This window comes from Chiloscyllium plagiosum, unplaced genomic scaffold, assembly GCF_037043375.1.
Source record: "Chiloscyllium plagiosum isolate Xiang-an unplaced genomic scaffold, Cpla_swu_hap1 HiC_scaffold_20, whole genome shotgun sequence".
Classification (NCBI taxonomy): Eukaryota; Metazoa; Chordata; class Chondrichthyes; order Orectolobiformes; family Hemiscylliidae; genus Chiloscyllium; species Chiloscyllium plagiosum.
The window spans coordinates 56,757,647-56,780,361 of record NW_028270158.1 but is presented as its reverse complement, the minus strand read 5'-3'; the positions used below and the strand labels follow the sequence as shown (position 1 = coordinate 56,780,361).

The 22,715-nt window shown below is 43.1% G+C and overlaps 1 protein-coding gene across 3 annotated transcripts in view; it reads right to left on the bottom strand.

The window, feature by feature from the left end:
• The window catches only part of pkd1a (polycystic kidney disease 1a), a 210,696-nt gene that overhangs the window by 74,898 nt on the left and 113,083 nt on the right, over nucleotides 1-22,715 (bottom strand). For all 3 annotated transcript variants that reach the window (XM_043711199.2, XM_087997973.1, XM_043711198.2), the window contains 10 exons: nucleotides 19,453-19,590; nucleotides 17,458-17,601; nucleotides 16,225-16,501; nucleotides 14,182-14,395; nucleotides 13,092-13,251; nucleotides 11,616-11,768; nucleotides 10,038-10,182; nucleotides 8,368-8,970; nucleotides 5,717-5,879; nucleotides 1,445-1,697 (listed from right to left, as the gene is read on the bottom strand). In XM_043711199.2, coding sequence (XP_043567134.2) covers nucleotides 1,445-1,697; nucleotides 5,717-5,879; nucleotides 8,368-8,970; nucleotides 10,038-10,182; nucleotides 11,616-11,768; nucleotides 13,092-13,251; nucleotides 14,182-14,395; nucleotides 16,225-16,501; nucleotides 17,458-17,601; nucleotides 19,453-19,590 — 2,250 coding nt within the window. The remainder of the gene's footprint in view (nucleotides 1-1,444; nucleotides 1,698-5,716; nucleotides 5,880-8,367; nucleotides 8,971-10,037; nucleotides 10,183-11,615; nucleotides 11,769-13,091; nucleotides 13,252-14,181; nucleotides 14,396-16,224; nucleotides 16,502-17,457; nucleotides 17,602-19,452; nucleotides 19,591-22,715) is intronic.

The window sequence follows — 22,715 nt, the reverse complement described above, 5'->3', positions numbered from 1 at the left end:
TTACTTCCTTCCATGTTATGATAGAAGTTGTGAGATTTATATATATTTTTATGCAAATTTTTTAGAGTTTCGATTTTGAACTAGTGGCATGTAGGCTATATGCACATGTGTGTGTGTTTGAGCGAGAAGAGCTATAATGATTCATTTGCAAGCATTTGTATAGCTATGGTGATTTCTTTTTTTAAAAACAGACGTGAAAGATAATTGTTGGGGGATAATGGGAATTTATATACATTGGGAGAAGTTTCTGAGTGAATAGGATAAACAGTTGTGCATTAGATTTCAGTCAATAGATTTTGGAATTTCTTTTCTGACTTAGAGGAAACACCCACAGCTTGAAGAAAGCCTTTTTGGGTTGGGCAGTTTTGCAAATGTTGCTGCATCTGGAATCTGGAAGACTGTTGCTCCTGTAGTGAGATAGTTTAAAACTGTTAAGCAATTGGTTGCAACAGTGTAAAGAGTTAATTTGAAAATTACAAACCAGAGCTCAATTGTATAAAGATTCAAGGACGAGTTTATAAGATTCCAAGGACAGGGAATTGAGGGACACAGTAGATTAAGCCTTATAGATGGGAAAGAGAAGGAATTATCCCTGGTGAGGGTACGGCTTTGGGGTTATTTTACACTGTGTTTTGAAATCTTTCAACTTGTGTTATACGTAAATAGAAAAATGGAAATTGCTGGAAAAACTCAGGTCTGACAGCATCTGTGGAGAGGAAGGCGAATTAACATTGCAGGTCCACTGATCCTTCTCCAGAACTGAAGACTCCAGCATGAGTCACTGGGGCCAAAATGTTAACTCTGTTCTCGTTCCACAGATGCTGCCAGACCTACTGAGTTTCTCCAACAATTTCTGTTTTTGTTTCTGATTTCTAGTATCTACATTCTTTTGGGTTTTTTTTTGCAAATTACTTGGTTTTAACCATTATATCTTCATTTCTTTTGCATTTAAACTTATTTTAGCATTTAAAAAATCTGCAGCATTGCACGTTTGTATTTCTGTGAAAGAAGACCACATTCAAACCAAAAATACAAAATACAATCCATCAAGCCAGATTTCAGTCTGAGAGCTGACTTGTCCAGCAATAACATCAGTTGGAATTGAAACAGCGTATGGAATGACAACAAGTTTCATTTACATGTAATCGTAACATAGCAATCCAGCTCAAGGAGTTCCACAGGATTATCAAAAACATTGCCATACTGAGCCATACCAAAAGATATTAGGACAGGTGACCGAATGCATGGTAATGGAGGTAGATTTTACAGAGCGACTTAACAGGACAAAACAGCAGAAGAGAGATGTGAGAAGAGAATTCCATAGCTCAGGGTCCAGGTGGCTGAGCACAGCTGAACAGATAGAATTCAGCGATGGGCAAGGGGTTAGAAATGCAGAAGTGCAGGAGTTCTGAGATATTTGTATATTAAGACACTAAGTACTCACAGGATTGATAAATACAACTGAATTTGGAGGCACAAAAAGGCTTGCTCCAAATGCTGTCAGGTGTTGTGTTAAGCACACGGCCATATCTGGTGTTGTATCTTCTAATGGCAAAATCCCATCGGTTTTCCAGCTCATTGCAGTCATATTGAAATATTGGCAGAGTGATGTGTAGACTCCGACAGCAACTTGTACAGAGGATGAGGTATAAAAGTTTGTGATATTCAAATAGTAATTTTTTGTTGTGTCATCAGTACTGGGAAAAAAAATGTGAAATAAATAACCATTGGATGGTAAGCACTTTGATTATTACAGTTTAAATTTCAACAATCTGCCAATGTCCTTTTCTTACTCTATTACCTACATTCTGACCATGTCATAAGTAGATATCATAGACTACAACTCATCCCACTCAGGAATAAAATCTTTGAGGAGAAAGTGAGGACCGCAGAAGCTGGAGATCAGAGCTGAAAATGTGTTCCTGGAAAAGCATAGCAGGTCAGGCAGCATCCAAGGAGCAGGAGAATTGACATTTCGGGCATAAGCCCTTCTTCAGGAATGAGGAAAGTGTGCCAAGCAGGCTAAGATAAAAGGTAGGGAGGAGGGACTTGGGGAAGGGGCGTTGGAAATGCGATAGGTGGAAGGACGTTAAGGTGAGGGTGATAGGCCAGAATGGGGGTGGGGACAGAGAGGTCAGGAAGAAGATTACAGGTTTGGAAGGGGGTGCTGAGTTCAAGGGTTGGGACTGAGACAAGGTGGGGGGAGGGGAAATGAGGAAACTGGAAAAATCTGAGTTCATCCCTTCTGGTTGGAGGGTTCCTCGGCGGAAGATGAGGCGCTCTTTCTCCAGCCGTCGTGTTGCTATGGTCTGGCAATGGAGGAGCCCAAGGACCTGCATGTCCTTGGTGGAGTGGGAGGGGGAGTTGAAGTGTTGTGCCACGGGGTGGCTGGGTTAGTCCGGGTGTCCCAGGGGTGTTCTCTGAAACGTTCCGCAAGTAGGCGGTCTGTCTCCCCAATATGGAGGAGGCCACATCGGGTGCAGCGGATGCAGTAAATGATGTGTGTTGAGGTGCAGGTGAATTTGTGGTGGATATGGAAGGATCCCTTGGGGCCTTGGAGGGAAGTAAGGAGGGAGGTGTGGGCGCAAGTTTTGCATTTCTTGCGGTTGCAGGGGAAGGTGCCGGGAGTGGAGGTTGGGTTGGTGGGGGGTGTGGACCTGACGAGGGAGTCACGGAGGGAGTGGTCTTTTCGGAACGCTGATAAGGGAGGGGAGGGAAATATATCCCTGGTGGTGGGGTCCGTTTGGAGGTGGCGGAAATGACGACGGATGATACGATGGAAATGGAGGTTGGTGGGGTGGTAGGTGAGGTCCAGTGGGGTTCTGTCCTAGTGGCGATTGGAGGGGCGGGGCTCAAGGGTGGAGGAGCGGGAAACCGACCGACTCCCACAGCTACCTAGACTGCACCTCCTCCCACCCTGCCCCTTGTAAAAACGCCATCCAATATTCCCAATTCCATCGTCTCCGCTGCATCTGCTCCCAGGAGGACCAGTTCCAATACCGTACAACCCAGATGGCCTCCTTCTTCAAAGACTGCAGCTTTCCCCCAGACATGATCAACGATGCTCTCCACCGCATCTCCTCCACTTCCCGCTCCTGCACCATTGAGCCCCGCCCTCCAATCGCCATCAGGACAGAACCCCACTGGTCCTCACCTACTACCCCACCAACCTCCATATACATCGTATCATCTGTCGTCATTTCCGTCACCTCCAAACGGGCCCCACCACCAGGGATATATTTCCCTCCCCTCCCCTATCAGCGTTCCGAAAAGACCACTCCCTCCATGATTCCCTCGTCAGGTCCACAACCCCCACCAACCCAACCTCCACTCCTGGCACTTTCCCCTGCAACCGCAAGAAATGCAAAACTTGCGCCCACACCTCCCCCCTTACTTCCCTCCAAGGCCCCAAGGGATCCTTCCATATCCACCACAAATTCACCTGCACCTTCACAAACATCATTTACTGCATCCGCTGCACCCGATGTGGCCTCCTCTATATTGGGGACACAGGCCGCCTACTTGTGGAACGTTTCAGAGAACACCTCTGGGACACCCGGACCAACCAACCCAACCACCCCATGCTCAACACTTCAACTCCCCCTCCCACTCCACCAAGGACATGCAGGTCCTTGGACTCCTCCATCGCCAGACCATAGCAACAAGACGGCTGGAGGAAGAGCGCCTCATCTTCCGCCTAGGAACCCTCCAACCACAAGGGATGAACTCAGATTTTTCCAGTTTCCTCATTTCCCCTCCCCCCACCTTGTCTCAGTCCCAACCCTCGAACTCAGCACCACCTTCCTATCCTGCAATCTTCTTCCTGACCTCTCCGCCCCCACCCCCACTCCAGCCTATCACCCTCACCTTAACCTCCTTCCACCTATCGCATTTCCAACGTCCCAACGCCCCTCCCCCAAGTCCCTCCTCCCTACCTTTTATCTTAGCCTGCTGGGCACACTTTCCTCATTCTTGAAGAAGGGCTCATGCCCGAAACGTCAATTCTCCTGCTCCTTGGATGCTGCCTGACCTGCTGCGCTTTTCCAGCAACACATTTTCAGCACCACTCAGGAATAACCTGGCAAATGACTGGGGTGGGTTGTGGGGTGGGGTGGGGGGGGAGTGGGGGGAATGGGGGGGTGAACAATTGGGGGAACTGGTAAGACTTGACAGATTTGCCTTTTTTCTGCCTCCATTGGTGTTTTATCAGCAACATGTTAGATGGAAACACACTGAGACCCATAAGTGGCCAATTAATCATCTTGTCTCACAAATACTGTAACTTTACAGGGTGGGAGAGGGCACACTATGTAGCAAAGCTTGTCAAGCAGTTTACAGACTTGTGGTCAGGTCATCATATACCCTTGCCACTCCCCTCCCTCCACTGTGCCCACTGCAGAAAGGCCTCCCTGTTTGACTATTTCAACTCCCAACATGGCAGGACCTATCTACCTAGAGCCAACACTTCTGCCTATCTGTCCTGCTCTGTGGGCTCCCATTGTTACCCTGCTGCAGTCCAGGACATAGCCACCTTTCTCAGTGGTGTTGCTGGGACCTTAGAGTTGCTAGGTATCTGAATGACTGGCAGCTCATGTAAGGTGGATACCTGGCCTCAGGCAGGCACAGAAGCCCATGAATTCAGGTGACTAATTGCCTAATGACTTCTGTATCTGATTGTGGCATGCAAACTCAATGGAAGTGGGGTTACTCTCCACAAGCTCTGTGCCGATGGAGTCACTCACTAAATCCCAGTATAGAGACAGTGATTTTCCCATCTGGGATTTTTTAGCTCATGGCATGGATTGCCAGCCCAGTCTTCTGGGAGACAAGCAACGTTGAAGGTAGCACAGACACAGTGGGCAGGTTGAGGAGATGGGAATTTTGCCTGTGTGGGTAACCTTCACATGCCTGAAGTTAGAATGTTTCTGAGGGGAGTGGGAGACAGATGAAATGGAACAGTGCATTAGCTTAAGGAAACCGCATTTATATCTTTATGACTAGCACCAGCCATGACATTAGTCTTCAGAAGACAATCGTAGCCTTGGGTGACGATGACATGGTGGTAATGTCGTTAGTCTAGTAATCCAGCTGCCAAGCTAATCATCTGGAGCACAAGTTCAAACCTCACTACAGCTGCTGGAGGAATTTTAATTAATTGATAATGATGGCTGCATAAACCATCATTGACATCCTTAAGAAAGAAAACCTGCCATCCATACCTGATCTGACCTACATGTGACTCCATTCTCTCAGTAATGTCACCGATGTTTAACTGTTCTCTTAAGTGGCAGCCTGGCCACATCTTTGATGAAATGATAATAAAGCTTGCTTATAAATTTAAAACTTGCATTGTCAGGGACTGTGGCTTCATGTCTTTCTTAACTTCCTTCCTCCAAAATATCATTAACCTCTGTGCAAACTCCTAAGAAACAGGGATTAAAAAGGCAAGGGTATGGTTGCCAGGAGCTGGAGAATGACTTATGGATGAACATGCAATGACGTTCAAACCAGCTGCTCAATTTTGCCAATCTTCCCAACTCTGTCATATCATGCTGAACAAGTTTGTCTGGCAATTAAGAAGCAACCTTTATCACATAAAGGACAATACATTTTCCCAATGAAAGCTCTCAGGCATTCCCTTACGGTAGTTTTGGGTTAATGTTAATTGCAGATTTTGATAGAAACATTTCAAAATACAGATTTGAAGAAAGCTTACTCTGGTGACAAGAAGAAGGTGTAGAGCTTATGATCTGATCCTTTTACTGATTCTAAATAAATCTTCTTTCTGGCTTTGAAATTTTGCTCATTTGGGTTTGTTGAGTTGTGGAGGAGCACCAAAATGAAGGGCTCAGCTTCACTGGCAATGACAGCTCCTGAATCTGCAATAGAATTAACAGAAGAGAAGTACCACAATTATATTATATAATGTGCTATCACACATGTGACGTGTTGCAACTGCAGAACTAGCAGCTCTTGCATGTCATTATATTCCAGGGAAAACATGTCTGGGATAAGTGTCTGTAGCTTAAGGAACATCAGCACAGAGTTCATGAGCTAAAGAACAAGCTGCAGACAGATCAGGTAGGGGCAAGTTACCTGGACCCTTTTTTCCAGAAGACGGCTGCATCCTGCAGGTTTGGGATTTATGATTTGGTCAGTGGTCAGGGAAAATATTGTGGCCCTACAAGTAAAGCAGGTAAGTGGGCTCAGAGGAAAGCTATGCAGTTACCTTGGCCTTTGAAACTGTCCAACAGGTCTGACGTACTGTCAGCTTGATGATTAGGGCAGGGGCGACAAAGCAAATGACCTTACAGACCATGGTTTCATGGTACAAGAGACCATTCAAGTAGGAAGACTGGAGGGTGGCAAACGTGGTGCCACTGTTTAAGAAGGGCGGTAAAGACAAGCCAGGGAACTATAGACCGGTGAGTCTGACCTTGGTGGTGGGCAAGTTGTTGGAGAGAATCCTGAGGGACAGGATATACATGTATTTGGAAAGGCAAGGACTGATTAGGGATAGTCAACATGGCTTTTTGCGTGGGAAATCATCTCTCACAAACTTGACTGAGTTTTTTGAAGAAGTAATTTAGAAAATTGATGAGGACAGAGCAGTAGATGTGATCTATATGGACTTCAGTAAGTCGTTTGACAAAGTTCCCCATGGGAGACTGATGAGCAAGGTTAGATCTCATGGATAAAGGGAGAACTAGCCATTTGGATACAGAACTGGTTCAAAGGTAGAAGACAGAGGGTGGTGGTGGAGGGTTGTTTTTCAGACTGGAGGCCTGTGACCAGCGGAGTGCCACAAAGAATCGGTGCTGAGTCCTCTACTTTTTGTCATTTACATAAATGATTTGGACGCGAGCATAAGAGGTATAGTTAGTAAGTTTGCAGATGACACCAAAATTGGAGGTGTAGTGGACAGCGAAGAAGGTTACCTCAGATTACAACAGGATCTGGACCAGAGGGGCCAATGGGCTGAGAAGTGGCAGATGGAGTTTAATTCAGATGAATGCGAGGTGCTGCATTTTGGGAAAGCAAATCTTAGCAGGACTTACACACTTAATGGTAAGGTCCTAGGGTGTGTTGCTGAACAAAGAGACCTTGGAGTGCAGGTTCAGAGCTCCTTGAAAGTGGAGTCGCAGGTAGATAGGATAGTGAAGAAGGAGCTTGGTATGCTATCTTTTATTGGTCAGAGTATTGAGTACAGGAATTGGGAGGTCATGTTGCGGCTGTACAGGACATTGGTTCGGCCACTGTTGGAATACTGCGTGCAATTCTGGTCTCCTTCCTATCGGAAAGATGTTGTGAAACTTGAAAGGGTTCAGAAAAGATTTACAAGGATGTTGCCAGGGTTGGAGGGTCTGAGCTACAGAGAGAGGCTGAACAGGCTGGGGCTGTTTCCCCTGGAGCGTCGGAGGCTGAGGGGTGACCTTATAGAGGTTTACAAAATTATGAGGGGCATGGATAGGATAAATAGACAAAGTCTTTTCCCTGGGATCAGGGAGTCCAGAACTAGAGAGCATAGGTTTAAGGTGAGAGGGGAAAGATATAAAAGAGACCAAAGGGGCAACTTTTTCACGCAGAGGGTGGTATGTGCATGGAATGAGCTGCCAGAGGAAGTGGTGGAGGCTGGTACAATTTCAACATTTAAGAGGCATTTGGATGGGTATATGAATAGGAAGGGTTTGGAGGGATATGGGCCGGGTGCTGGCAGGTGGGACTAGATTGGGTTGGGATATCTGGTCGGCATGGATGGGTTGGACTGAAGGGTCTGTTTCCATGCTGTACATCTCTATGACTCTAGGGGAAGCAAAAAAGAATGTAGTGGGTGTAGGGGACTGTACAGTGAGAGGGGTGACACATTTCCCTGCAGTAAAAACTGAAAATGCTGTTGAAACTCTGCAGGTCTGGCAGTTGAAACTCTGCAGGTCTGGCAGCATCTGTAGAGAGAGAAATAGAGTGCAATTTGAATCCAATATGACTTCTCTCAAACCGGAGAGTTCAAACAGTTGTTTTGCCATGGTTTGGGACATCTGCTCAGGACTGGTGAGGAACCTCCAAGGCGAGAGGAAGGATCCTTTTCCTTTCTTACGGGGGAGGGGCTCATCAATCTATGGGACTCATTTCCTCAGAAAACTGTGTAAGCAAAGTCTTTGAATATTTTTAAAAGCAGAGGTAAGTTCTTGATGAGAAAGTGGGAGCGTGAGCTGAAAGAACATCTGGGTCGATGAGAAGGTGGAATAACCAGATCAGCCAGGATTTTACTGAATGCCAGAGCAGATTTAAGGTGACCCCTATTCCTATTCCGACTGTTTATATATCCTCTTGTCCTCTTTAGAATTATCTCAATTTTCTTATACATACCGTTTAAAACTGTATATGTGACTTGAATGTGGAGCCCAGCCTTTTCATTCAAATTTCCGGAGGTGACATTCACAGTCATTGATCTCCTCGCGGCAATAACAGTTGTATTAACAGTGACATTTCTGATGGCAGAGTTGGTCGACACGCTAACAGTAATGGCCTTCTCTGAACCCAGGCTTTCAATGGGGATCTGCGACCCATTGTCAGTCTTGAACTCGATGGAAGCCACTTTGCTGGAAATGGTGTAATTCTTTATGTAGCCATAAGGAAAGGGATTGGAGTCCACAAGGAACATGACCTGTGTTACATCACTGAGGTTGGAAAAGATGCTGTTGAAGGATGGCGGGATGGAGAACTGGCAGCCTGACTTGTTGGCAAAGCACAGCAGATGGCCAGGGTCAGCCCTCTTGCCCTGTGCCCACATCCTTGCACCCGACACACTCAAAGGTTCTTCATTCAGGACCCGTGTACCCATCAGTATCTGCATCAATTTCATGGAAAGATCATAGGCCTTTGTCGCCACCAATTCGGGTTTGTACATAGATGGCCTGGTGACCTTATTCATCACTGGAACCAACTGATTAGTCATATCGATCAGACCTCCTATAGAACAAACAAATTGCAATGCGAAAGACCTTCATTCAGTAGCATTGTCTGCTGCAAGGAAAATGGATGAGAGAATGATTCCCCTCCAGCACATTGTTGACATTAGAGAAAATGTGATTCCATAAAGTGAAGATACTAAGTTGCCGACTTGTTTTACATCTTTGCGCAAAGCTGAGACCTTTTTTTAATTTTTGAGACAGACCAATGCAGTCCAATCGGATCTCAATGTTCACTAGATTAGATTAGATTACTTACAGTGTGGAAACAGGCCCTTCGGCCCAACAAGTCCACACCGACCCGCCGAAGCGCAACCCGCCCATACCCCTACATCTACCCCTTACCTAACACTACGGGCAATTTAGCATGGCCAATTCACCTGACCTGCACATCTTTGGACTGTGGGAGGAAACCGGAGCACCCGGAGGAAACCCATGCAGACACGGGGAGAATGTGCAAACTCCACACAGTCAGTCGCCTGAGGCGGGAATTGAACCCGGGTCTCTGGCGCTGTGAGGCAGCAGTGCTAACCACTGTGCCACCGTGCCGCCCACAAGATACAAAACACACACAAAGAATGGGCAAGTTTTGTCGCAATCTCCCAAGGATGATGTGGGATAGAGGGGCAAGAATAAAGGTGGACAGTAGTGTACTGCATTGTGACAGCAGTTCTGTCAAAAAATAGTATTAGTAGCAGCATCCAATCAGTATATAGCGTTTAGTTGTAATGTAGCAATTAAAGTATGTCAACATGTTTCACTTCTTTAACAAAGGCCTTACTGCTTCATAGCATAATTAAGTCAGGCTCCAGGTTTTCTTTAATGTAAGGGATTGTTCCTCCTGTGGGACGTTATTTACTTTGGTCAGACAAGTTGGAACCACATCCTTGGTAGAATATGCCTCTACAGAATCCAAATGTCAACCTTATTGAAATCTCTCACCTTGATGAAGAGCATCAATTTGCTATGTGTGTGTTGAGTGGCAACTGTATTGGACAACACTGGTTTACACCCACAATTACTTTATAACTATACTTGTGTCTCCATTTACCAGAATTTTGAACTTACCCACAGTGACAAGGATATTATCCCCAATGGACGTGGGTGTCATTTTACCCTGTCCAGTTTCCTTTTGGAGAACTGCTATCATATTGTCCAGGGCAAACAATGTCTGGTTCTGACATTTGCTACAAATTAATTCTTTGCTGATGACCTGGCAGAAAGAACAAAAGAAAAGTGATTAAAGGATGAGTCAAGCTCTTCCTTAGATCTTCCAGAATCCTTTCATCTCAGTAACATGTTGCAACTAATCTTAGGAAAGGCACTAGAAAGGTTTGCTGGCCCTCAAAGGTTAATTCAGCCAAGACCAATCTACTAAATTATTCAAGCAATGAATTACTAAACTGAAAAATTTTCCAATTCCTCAAATAATGAAGCAGTCCATGTCCATGTACAGCAAGATTAGGGCAACATCTGGATTTGGCTGATAAGAGGCAAGTAACACTCATACCACCCAAGTACTGGGTAATTAACATTTCAAAGAGCGAGAATCTAACCATTCACCCCTTTATGTTCAAATGGCACTACCATCATTGTATCCCTCACTATCAACATCCTTGGGATTGCCAATAACAAGAACTTGAAGTGAGAGCGAAGGATCTTGAAGGAGAACCGTTGCTGGTGTTTTTGAATCTGTAGTCTGTACTGTTTGTCCTGTTCGGGTCCGAACTCTGCTGGTTTAAAGATGGTCAGGAGTCCATGTGGGTTGAGCTCTATTCCAGAAACGTCGATTCTTTTTGCCCGAAACGTCGATTTTCCTGCTCCTCAGATGCTGCCTGACACGCTGTGCTTTTCCAGCACCACTCTAATCTAGACTCTGGTTTCCAGCATCTGCAGTCCTTGTTTTTACCAAGAAAATGAAGTGGACTGGCCATAGTAATACTGTAGCTACAAGAAGAGGGCAGAGGCTGGAAATTTTGTGATGAGCAACTCCCCTCATGTCTCCTGATGTATGTCCATTATCCACAAGGTACAATTTAGGAAGTTGACAGAATACTCTTCACGTGTCTGCATGGTTGCAGATCCAACAACACTCAAGAGGCTCAATAACATTCTGGACACAGGAGTTCTGCTTGATTAACACTCATACAATCATCTTGAATATTCACTCCCTTCGCTCCGATGCATGATGGCATCAGTGTGTACTTTTCACAAAATGCACTGCAGGCACTCACCACAGCTCCTTCAACACCACCTTCCAAACCTGCATCCTTTCCTATTCAGAAGCACAAGCACAGCAGATACATAGGCATAACCCCACCTGCAAGTTCCTCTCCAAGCCGTATGTCATCTTGACCAGGCTCAAAGAGCCAAATGGTTTCCTTCCCTGCTGTATGGTCCTATGATATTCAAAAATTATTAACAAATTTGCTTTTACCACCTTCTCAGGCAGTGCAGATGGTAGATATATGCCATGTCTAAATAAACTCCCCTACCCTGTGGTTCTTTTGCCAAAATCATGTCGTTTTAAACTTAAACCACTTAATTGCACACTCTGAATGAATTTCCAAGTGATAGCTCCTGTTTGATGAGGTTCCTAAAGGCACCATTTTTTATTCTTGAGATAGAAAATGAGCAGGTTCTTACCGTACACTGTGCCAACGCTGCAGAAATCTGCTGGATGTCATCCACAGTGCTGACCTCGAGGGAAGTAAGGGCCAACGTGATGTTACTGCGGATGTTAATCCTGCTAATTGTGTCATTTGTCCACACCTTTTCAAAGACTTTGCTTCTCTCATACTGCAGGGGACATATTTAAAACATGAAATTGACATAATTTAATAATGATCAGATGAGGTAATAACACTTCTTATTGTAGACTGATGTCTGGCTCAAGTGTAACAGACCTCATGCCATCTTCACACCTCGTGTTCAATGATCTTTTAGACTAAACTTCCTGTTATAGTGCTGTAAATTGCTCAAACCTTTGTAATTTTTGCTCATTTTTCTACTTGTTTGTTACAAGTTCAGCCCAGATTAAAGTACATTCTACAAGCTATGATTTCAGCCTTCTTTTAGTTCATTTATGTTTCGAATGTAAGTGCCACCAGAATTTTATTGCCATACTTAATTACCCTTAAGGAAGTCTGGCTGATGCACCTTAAACCAGGCACAAATCTCAAATTCCTTCCCTAATCCTTTATGCCCCACAGCTCAAACTTTCACTCTCTGGGTCACATCCTGAAACCCACCTCTCTGACCAAGCTTTTAGTCATCTGTCTTAATACCTCCTTATGTGGTTTGGTGTCAAAGCACGTCACATAACACTTCTACGAAGTTTCTTGGGGGAATCTGTTAAAGGTGTCATATAACTAAAACTTGTATCAAAATAATTTTGGCAAAGGTTTTTACAAATTATTCTGATTTGATATGATGGGAGTGAATTCTTCCCATTAATAACTTAAAGTAAATATATAAGATCCACGTGGTTTCCCACTCAAGTTACTAGCAGGAAGGACTTCCTCTTGTATGAGATTAGGAAATGGTTGTGAGGCTGGTGGCAAATAGATTTGGGACACTCTCTTGCGTTGTGTTCTGGAACCTGACTGATGGCTATTAGCTCGCTTTGAAGAAGGCAGCACAGGTCTCATAATAAAAATGGCACATAATATCATATTAACTCGTGACCTTACTTGTCAAGCCCATGTGAATGCCTAGTGTAGGAAGAGGGCAGCTGATACCTCTTCTGATACATGTCTCAATTCTGGAAATTACCAGAAATATATTTGATAAACATTGCTGTGTCATTTATTAAGTTTCATGCTCTTTATGAGATGGTGCAAAAGCCTCAGACATTGCATATGCTATTAATACTTCTCACTTAATTTAGCAATACAAGCTTGTATATATCTTGCCCTGTTAAGGTTGTGAATGCCCTAAGGCACCACAGAGGAGAATAGTCAAAAACCTCCAGAGATGGCAGCATCAGGAACAGTGACCCAAAGAGGTTGGTTTTAAGAGAAGAGATTTAGGTATTTGCAAATTAAGGGGCTAGGTAGCTGAAGGCAAGGCCATCAAAGGCAGTAATAAGATAGTGGAAGAAATTAGTGAGCAGTACCCTACCTCATTGAGCACTGTGACCAGGGCAAGGGCATACTCCACAGTAGGCTGTGGGTCACCTTGTTTCAACAGCTCCTGCAGTTTAGTCTCAGTCTCAAGCTTCATCCAATCAGTGAAACTTTGGAACCCTTCAGGAGTATTTGTTATATTAATAACCACGGACCTGCAGAAACCAATGGCAACAGTGGATTAAATACCTCGTCATTCAAACTTGGAAGCAGAAAAAGCTTAATGGAAATACTATCAACAATCATGCTCAGTCAGCTCCATTGTCCACTCTTTCCAACTACTTACTCTTGAATGGCAGAACAGAGCCCTAAATTTGAAGATATTAATGCCAGGCTCAAATCCTCCAAATTAGAATCTAAACCAAAAGAGCTGCGGATGCTGTAATTGAGAAACAAAACTAGAAATTGCTGGAAAAGCTCGGCAGGTCTGGCAGCATCTATGGAGAGAAATCAAAGTTAACGTTTCGGGTCAAGTGACCCTTCCTCAGAACTGAGCTTTCACAGTAATTTCTGTTTGTCCATAAATTAGTAGGATGTAATCTGATTATAACATTGTATGGGTGAAAAATACTCTTCTGCTCATTGATCTAATTTGCCCCAATGCTATCCTACTGTTTTTCCAAAGCAACACTCAGCTATATTTTAAGTTCAGCTCCCTACCTCCCACAGCTTTTCCTGGCAATGGGACCCCTATGTTAATCTCTCTCACTATTCGAAAAGTATTAACAAAACCTCAAGACAAGAGACATCAACTAATCAAAACTCCAGTGACAACTTGATTCAGTATGATGATTACAAAATAAACTTTAACTTGGAACGTCACTGAGGTTTAGCCTTAAATTTAAATTTGAAACTAATGCAAACTAAGAGTAAAGAAAGTAGTTTAAATAGAAATGCTCTCTCATTTTTATGATACAAAATTCATAATTTTATTACATATTGTACATTATATTGTATTGAAGCTCTTGGGATTTTTGGATAACATACTTCTTCAATTCAACATCATTCATTGCAAATAATTATGACACACTCTTATTCAAAAACAATTAAGTCCAATGAAAATATAGTTACTACCACCTACTTACCGGTTCAGAGCTATTACAGAGGCTCCCTGCTGGTTCTGAACAGTGACAGCAATGTAAGCAATGAATTGATTGGAGCTAAAGCCAGGGGGGAGGACAGCACTGTACTCAGATCTGCTGCCTTTATACACATAGAACTCATCACAGTGAGTTCCTCCAACACCACAGCGAGTAAGGATGAAGCTATACACGAGAGGAATCCCAGTAGTCTCCCAACCTACAAAACATAAAGCTAGATCACCGAAAGTCATTTTTAAAACCTGTGTAAATCTCAAGTTGGGGCTGGTTTGTAAACATGGATAAAAATCAGCTCAAAGAAAAAGACTGATGAGTCGCTTAATATTAGATGTATGCCTTAATATCCGAAACTCAATCTTTGTGTTGTAGACAGGCACGAGTCTGTACTATTGAGACCAATTCAATTGTAAAATAGTGGGAGATTTTTCAACTTGCCCACCAACTTAGACAGTAAGAAGTTGGATCTAGAGATTCATAAGATTCTACTCTGACAGAACCAAACCATTATCAGGTATGATGGATGACAGGTCCGGAAGTTAGGAGGGTTTGTTGGGTCGTGATGGAGAGGAGTGAGGGTACACCAGCAAGGTTGGATTTTTGGGAGGGGTAGAGGTGTCAGGGTAGGTGTAATTGAAGGGGTCAGTGGGTCAGTTTACAGTTTAACCTACAGTTAGAATGGTTTTTAAAATATTTTTCATCTCCTGAATTACTATTAATATTAATGAGCCAAGACCTTCCAAAGTTTCCAGATGTAAGGGTCTTTGTCAGAGGGTTTCAGACAGAGGGGAACTGCCCTTACAGAAGTTTCAATTTCCTACAGAATTCCTCTGGGGTCTGCTGCACTGGGAATTCCACACGGTTACAATGTGAAATTCCAGTCTATGCTGCTACAATGGCCCTTGAAATATCAGGGTTCTCGAGAAATGTTATCAGACCCTTTCTGGAGGCATCAACTTTTATCTTATCCACTCTCTGGGCTTACTTGCATGACACTAACTCCCTTGGTCCAAAGAAGATTATGGGTTACACAACACGAACTGGAACCTTCGACCCAACTAGTCCACACTGACTAGGTACCCACCGAAACTCGTCCCATCTGCCTGCATTTAGCCCATATCCCTCCAAACCTTATCTACTCATGTACTTATCCAAAATATTTTAAACGTTAACTGTACCTGAATCCACCACATCTTCTGGCAGTTCATTCCACACAGTAATCACTCTGTGTAGAGTGGTTGCCCCTCGTGTCCTTTTTAAATCTTTCTGCTCTCACCTTAAAAATATGCTCCTTTGTTTTTAAATCCCTCACCTCATTGTTCACCTTATCTATGCCCCTGATGATTTTATAAATCTCTACAAGGTCACCCATCAATCTCCCACGCTCCAGTGAAATAAGTTCCAGCCTATTTTTAGAACTCAAACCTTCTACTCCAGTTAATGTCCTGGTAAATCTTTCCTGAACCTTCTCCAGTTTACTATCCTTCTATAACTGCACAGTACTCCAGAAGAGGCCTCACCAACGTTCTGTATAACTTCAACTTCTACACTCAAAGGTCTGTCCCAACTTCTATACTCAAAGGTCTGAGCAATCAAGGCAAGCATGCTCAATGCTTTCTTAACCACCCTGTCTACCTCCGATGCAAATCTCAAGGTTTATGACCTGAAACCCAAGGTCTCTTATCCAGGGCTTTACCATTAATTGTATTGAATCCATAAGCTGAGAATAGTACCAAGGAAGTGCAGCATTCGTGGACATTAAGCCAAGGCTCTGGCCTACGGCAAAAAGAAGAGGTTGTGATTAACTAATCCTTTGTCCATTTGCCATTCATGGAACCTTGCTTTGTAAAGCTCACTGCGCATCACAAGAGACACTTACATGAAGTACTTTGAGATGTCACTGAAAAATATGAAACACCTTTGAACTGTTATAGAAGTAACCAAGGCAATTGAGAATGACTGGGAACATTGCTACCCAAGTCCTGATAAAGAAATTAAATACCTCTTAAATTTGCTCAGCCTGGGACTTACCTGTACACGTGAAGGTGACGCTGGTAGTCAAAGCACAGATGTTTTCTGTTGGAAAAATCACACAGTCACCTCCAGAAGGAAGGTGAATCGGTGGGATATATATAGATGCAAACCCCACGTTTTCCATCAAAGGATCAGTGACATTCAGGCTAAATGTGTACCCATCTCCATCCTCCAGAACCCCGTGTCTCATGACTAGGTTCATTCCAGTGCTCCCAGTAGAAGTGGTGGCATTGTCTAGGGTGAGCAACTGCTTCTTGGAGTTTTCTACTTTCCACTGTTAGGATAAGGAAACAGTCAGATTAAAGATCAAGTGAAAGACACTTCTGAATGGTGATTTGCCTGGGGATGCTGAAATTCTAACAGTGATAACAAATGATTCAATTACCATTTGCAATAATAAGTGGGTGAAGTAAGTGCTAAGGATTGGACAGCTTCTGAAAAATTGTATCTAGGAGTCCAATGCATGGCCAGATTCAGAGATGGATGATCTTTCTAACCTTACTTTGTTTTATGCCTTTACCAGTATTTGAGATTTTCTTGATGTGCTTGTTTGGTAGGCAACTGTTGTTAGCAGCTTCCGGTGATTATGTTGCTGGAGGGAACTGTCACATGAAATTCCTTTTAAGTGCAGAATTGGGACCATGGTGGCCTCAATAGAAGTCATTAGCATTGAACCATTTGGTATTTTCGGCCTGTGTGAAGCTGGACTGACCCAACTCATTCCAATGATCTTGTATTCTTCCTTGAACATGCTTTCCTTTAAAACAAATCTACCATTTTAAGCAGCTGCAATAAACTCTTCCAAATTGGAATCCGTTTGTGAAGACCTGGATGGTACAGGTGCAAATGTAATGAACTTTCACCTCAGCCATCACGCTCATATTACCAATGCTGGGTGGATATATCTCTGGACTCTTCAATAGATAAAGTTCTGCCTGAAAGCATCCTACTGCTTCCTACCTCGTGAATTGCTTCCAAATGGACAAAATTCAGCCAAAAACGACAACAGTTGATGTTCTCTATTAGACATTTAGGAAATGGAACAAGCAAGATTGATTGAGGTGGACTTGAGGGCTAGAATGTATTCTATTTCCCTGCATCTAACTTGACCAACTAAAATAATCGATTCACTGTGAAATAGGTAATTCACTGAAAGCACAAAGTGATTGTTAACTACACCCCAGTATATTTCTGTACTAAGTTAGAAGCAGCACACAGGTTTGCTCTTACCACATATTGAGGACTGCTTTCACAGTTGCTGCAACTTCCAGATAAGGAAATATAAGAGCTTTTGCTCACTCCATAGACCTCCTGCGCTTTACAGGAGACACACTCCAGTGACACCAGTGGTGAGCTGCCTCCCTTCACCGAAATCTGTCAGGATGAATTTTTAAAAAGCAGTTAATCGTGTAGATAAGTTATAGTTGTTCACTTTGCTTAAGAGAAATTTAAATAGAATTGATGAAAATGAATGGCTTTGACAAAGAAAAATGAGAGATCAGTGTGCTCAGTTGGCTAGATGGCTGTTTTGTAATTCAGAATGATACCAACAATGTGAGTTCAATTCCCACACCAGTGGAGGTTACAATGAAGGACTCTCCTTCTCAACCTCTCCCTCCCCACCTGAGGCGCAGTGACCCTTATGTTACACCACCAGTCTGGAACTATGACAACTTTATGTTTAATGGGCCAAATGGCCATCTTTGGTCCTGTTGCAATCAATGTTGCTACATATTTAAGTACCAGCAGATATGCAAGTGTCAGCCACATGCTATAGCATATTTTCTAGACCTTCTAACCCATTAGCATGGATACTACTACTGCATCATAAGACATCTATAAAATAAGAATATCCTTCTCTCTCAGGTAGGAGGCAGTGTTTGAGTTCTAATTCCAGAGATTTTAACACATAATCCAGGGCTGACACTTCAGGGCAATACTCAGAGCCTACTGCACTGGAGTGCTGACATCTGTCCTCTCATATGGTTGCAAAAGACTCCTAGCATTGTTTTCAAGACAACTGGGAATTAGTCATACAATCATAGAGTCAAACAGCACAGAAAAGCCCTCCAGCCCATCAAGTCTGTGCCAGTCAAAACCAAACATCTAACTATTCTAATCCAGCACTGGGCTCATAGCCTTGTATGCTATGCTCACACATCAACATACTTCTTAAACATTATGAGGGTTTCTGCCTCTATCACCCCTACAGATAAGTAAGTTCCAAATTCACATCAATCCCTAGATGAAAACATTTCTCCTCATATCCCCTCAAAACCTCCTGTCCCTAACCTTAAATCTGTGCCCTTCGGTCAATGATTCTATCACCAGAGGAAAGGTTCCTTCCTGTTTACCCTATCCACTCCCCTCATCATTTTACACATTTCAACCAAGGCCTCTCTCACTCTCCTCCGCTCCAAGGAAAACAAACCCCATCTATCTTCACTGCTAATCTCTGCAGCCCTGGAAACATCCTGTCTAAATCTCCTTTGCACCTCCTTCAGTGATTTCTTCTCACAATCCTGGCAAATTGTATTTTTTTTAACTTTCCAAACAATAGTTTGGAAAGTTAATTATTATTGAGGCATACTAATAGTTTAGTCAGTGCTGCCAACACTGGTCTTTCAACTAATATTGTAGCAGATTATCTGGTCTTTATCATACTGCTATTTGGAGGATGTGGACCTGCACTAAATACCCACCACTTTTCATACATTACAACAGTAACCACACTTCAAAAGTAGTTTCAGATGTTCTGAGGTTGCGAAAAGCATTACATAAATTCAGGTTCTCCTTTTTCCTAAATTTCTATCAGGGTTATTGCTAAGATTATTTGGTTAGCTCAGTTGGCTAGATAGTAAATGCGTTGTTCAGAATAATGTCAACAGCATAGGTCCAAGACTTGTTACATCTGAGGGAGTCTTGGGCCCTATCTCCCCATTCCACCCCTGAGAGTGAAAAGACAACAGCAACTCACCACTGACAAACAATGGCAAGAGAAACATCTCAAGATGAAATGCGAGCAGATAAAAAGGCAAAGCACTTGTGAATAAATCAATCTTTTTTTATCAAGCCAATCTGTTTTGGTGATCATTACTGAATGAGCAAATTAATTAGAGCGTATGACAACTTAATCAGTGAAGTAACAAAATTAATCAACTGCATAACATTGCGAGAAAACACTTTGCAACGACAAATATGGCTTTCTATAGCACTTTTACTTACATATTGTTTGACTGATTGGGGTTCCCGGCCAGGTTTACTGACTCTCAGACTGCACGTGTAGGTTGTATTCCGTTTCAGTTCTTCTCTAAAAATAGAGAAGACACTTCCCTTGCCAGATATATAGCAGCCAGAAAGTTCCTGAAGACAAAAGAACAGGACAGTGATTACTCGAAGCCATTTGTCCTTCCTAAGTCCCTCCTACAAGTAATAGCATTACAACAATGCAGGTCTCCTCCATTACTACAGTGACTACGCTTCAAAAGTGCTTCATTGATTGTAAAGCACTTAATGACGTTCTGAAGTAATGAAAGGTACTACGTACATACACATTTGTTATTTCTTCTTGTACTTAAACTATCACTTTTTCACGTTGAATGCCACAGAACAAAGATGCCAGATTTCTGGTCATCTTTTCAAAGTCTATAATGATATGTCGCCATAAGATGACAATGAAAGCTCCCATGACAGGCATCATTTGTATTGAAGCCTAATATTCCAGTGCCAGGTCCCTACTATAACAAAAGATTTCAACTCATTCAATATGGTCACTGTTTTAATGTTTATATTACGAATGCGGACTAAGTTACTTGAATATCAGCATAATGCATGGTGGTCATAGCAGTGGCTCCCAATTTGGCAAGGGTTCACTTTAAAATCCTCATCCCTCAATCTCTTCACCTCTCCTCCTATCTGTAACCTCTCCCAGCTCTACAGCCCTCCAGTTAGAGTCATCGAGTCATACAGCATGGAAACAGACCATTCGGTCCAACCAGTCCATGCCAAACATAATCCCACACTAACTAGTCCCACCTGCCTGCTCCGGGCCCATATCCCTCCAAAGCTTTCCTATTCATGTACTTATCCAAATGTCTTTTAAACATAATCGTATCCACATCCACCACTTCCTCAGGAGATTCATTCCACATGCAAACCACCCACATTTGCCCTTCATATCTGTTTCAAATTACTCTCCTGTCACCTTAAAAACGTGTCCTAGTCTTGAAATCCCCTATCCTAGAGAAAAGCCAACTACCATTAACTCTATCTAACTTCCTCATTGTTTGATAAACTTCCGTAAGGTCGCCTCTTAACCTCCTACACCCCAGTGAAAAAAGTCCCAGCCTATCTTTATAACTTAAGCCTTTCAAATCTGGCAACATCTGAGTAAATCTCTTCTGAACTTTCTCCAGCTTAATAATATCCTTCCTGTAACTGGATGACCAGAATTGCACACAATATTCTAGAAGAGGCCTCACCAATATCTTCTACAATCTCAACATGACTTTCCAACTTTGATGCTCAAAGGACTAAGCAATGAAGGAAAGTATGCCAAACACCTTTTTAACCACCCTGTCTATATGTGAGGCAAACTTCAAGGAATTCTCAACCCGAATTCCTGGATCCCTCTGTTCTACAACACTACCCAAGGACCTACCATTAATTGTATAAGCCCTACCCTTGTTTGTTGTATTTATCCAGATTGAACTTCATTTGCCATTTTTCAACCCTTGACCCAGGATCAAGATCCCTTGGTAATCTTAGAAAGCCTTCTTTCACCGTCTACAGTGCCACCAATTTTGATGTCATCCACAAACTTACTAACCATGCCTTCTATATTCTCATCCAAATCATTTATATAAATGACTGACAAAAAAAACTATCTTCCTTCAATTCTGGCCTTTTGCATTTGCTGATTTTCATCAAACTCCTATTGGTTCCACAGGAGTCCATGCTGGGATCACTGTTGTTTGTGATACACATAAATGATCTGGAGGAAGGTATAGGTGGTCTGATTAGCAAGTTTGCAGATGACACGATGATTGGTGTTGTAGCAGATAGTGAAGGGGACTGTCAGGGAATACAGCAAGATAAATATATAGATTGAAGAGTTGAGAGGAGAAATGGCAGATGGAGTTCAATCCAGGCAAGTGCAAGATGATGCATTTTGGAAGATCCAATTCAAGAGCAAGTTATACAGTAAATGAAAAAACCCTGGGAAAATTGATGTACAGAGAGATCTGAGTAATCTAGTCCGATGTACCGTGAAGGTGGCAACGCAGGTCGATAGAGTGGTCAAGAAGGCATATGGCATGCTTTCCTTCATCGGACACGGTATTGAGTACAGGAGTTGGCAGATCATGTTACAGTTGTATAGGACATTGTTTCGGCCACATTTGAAATACTGCGTACAGTTGTGGTCGTCACATTACCAAAAGGATGTGGATACTTTGGAGAGGGTTCACCAGGATGTTTCCTGGCATGAAGGGCGCTAGCTATGATTAGAGGTTGAGTAGATTAGGATTATATTCATTAGAAAGACAGAGTTTGAGGGAGGACCAGACTCATGACAGGTGTAGACAGGGTGGATAGCAAGAAGTTTTTTTCCCAGAGGGGGGACTTAATTTCTAGGGGACACGAGTTCAAGGTGAGAGGGGAACAGTTTAAGTGAGATATGCATGGAAAGTTCTTTACACAGAAGGTGGTGGGTGCCTGGAGCGTGTTGCCAGCACAGGTGGTACAGCAGGCATGATAGCGTCATTTAAGATGTATCTAGATGGACACATGAAAGGGTAGGAAGCAGAGGGATACAGATCTTGAGAAAATAGGCCACAGGTTTAGACAATAGACAATAGGTGCAGGAGTAGGCCATTCTGCCCTTCGAGCCTGCACCACCATTCAATATGATCATGGCTGATCATCCTTAATCAGTATCCTGTTTCCTGCCGCCAGAGTGTCCAATCCTTTAATAATCTTATATGTCTCTCAATCATATCTCCTCTCAGTCTTCTAAACTCAAGGGTATATAAGCCCAGTCGCTCCAGTCTTTCAGCGTAAGGTAATCCCGCCATTCCAGGAATTGACCTTGTGAACCTACGCTGCACTCCCTCAATAGCCAGAATGTCTTTCCTCAAATTTGGAGACCAGAACTGCACACAGTACTCCAGGTGTGGTCTCACCAGGGCCCTGTACAGCTGCAGAAGAACCTCTTTGCTTCTATACCCAATCCCTCTTGTTGTGAAGGCCAGCATGCTATTAGCCTTCTTCACTACCTGCTGTACCTGCATGCTTACCTTCATTGACTGGTGTACAAGAACACCCAGATCTCTCTGTACTGCCCCTTTACCTAAATTGATTCCATTTAGGTAGTAATCTGCCTTCCTGTTCTTGCCACCAAAGTGGATAACCATACATTTATCAACATTAAACTGCATCTGCCATGCATCTGACCACTCACCTAACTTGTCCAGGTCACCCTGTAATCT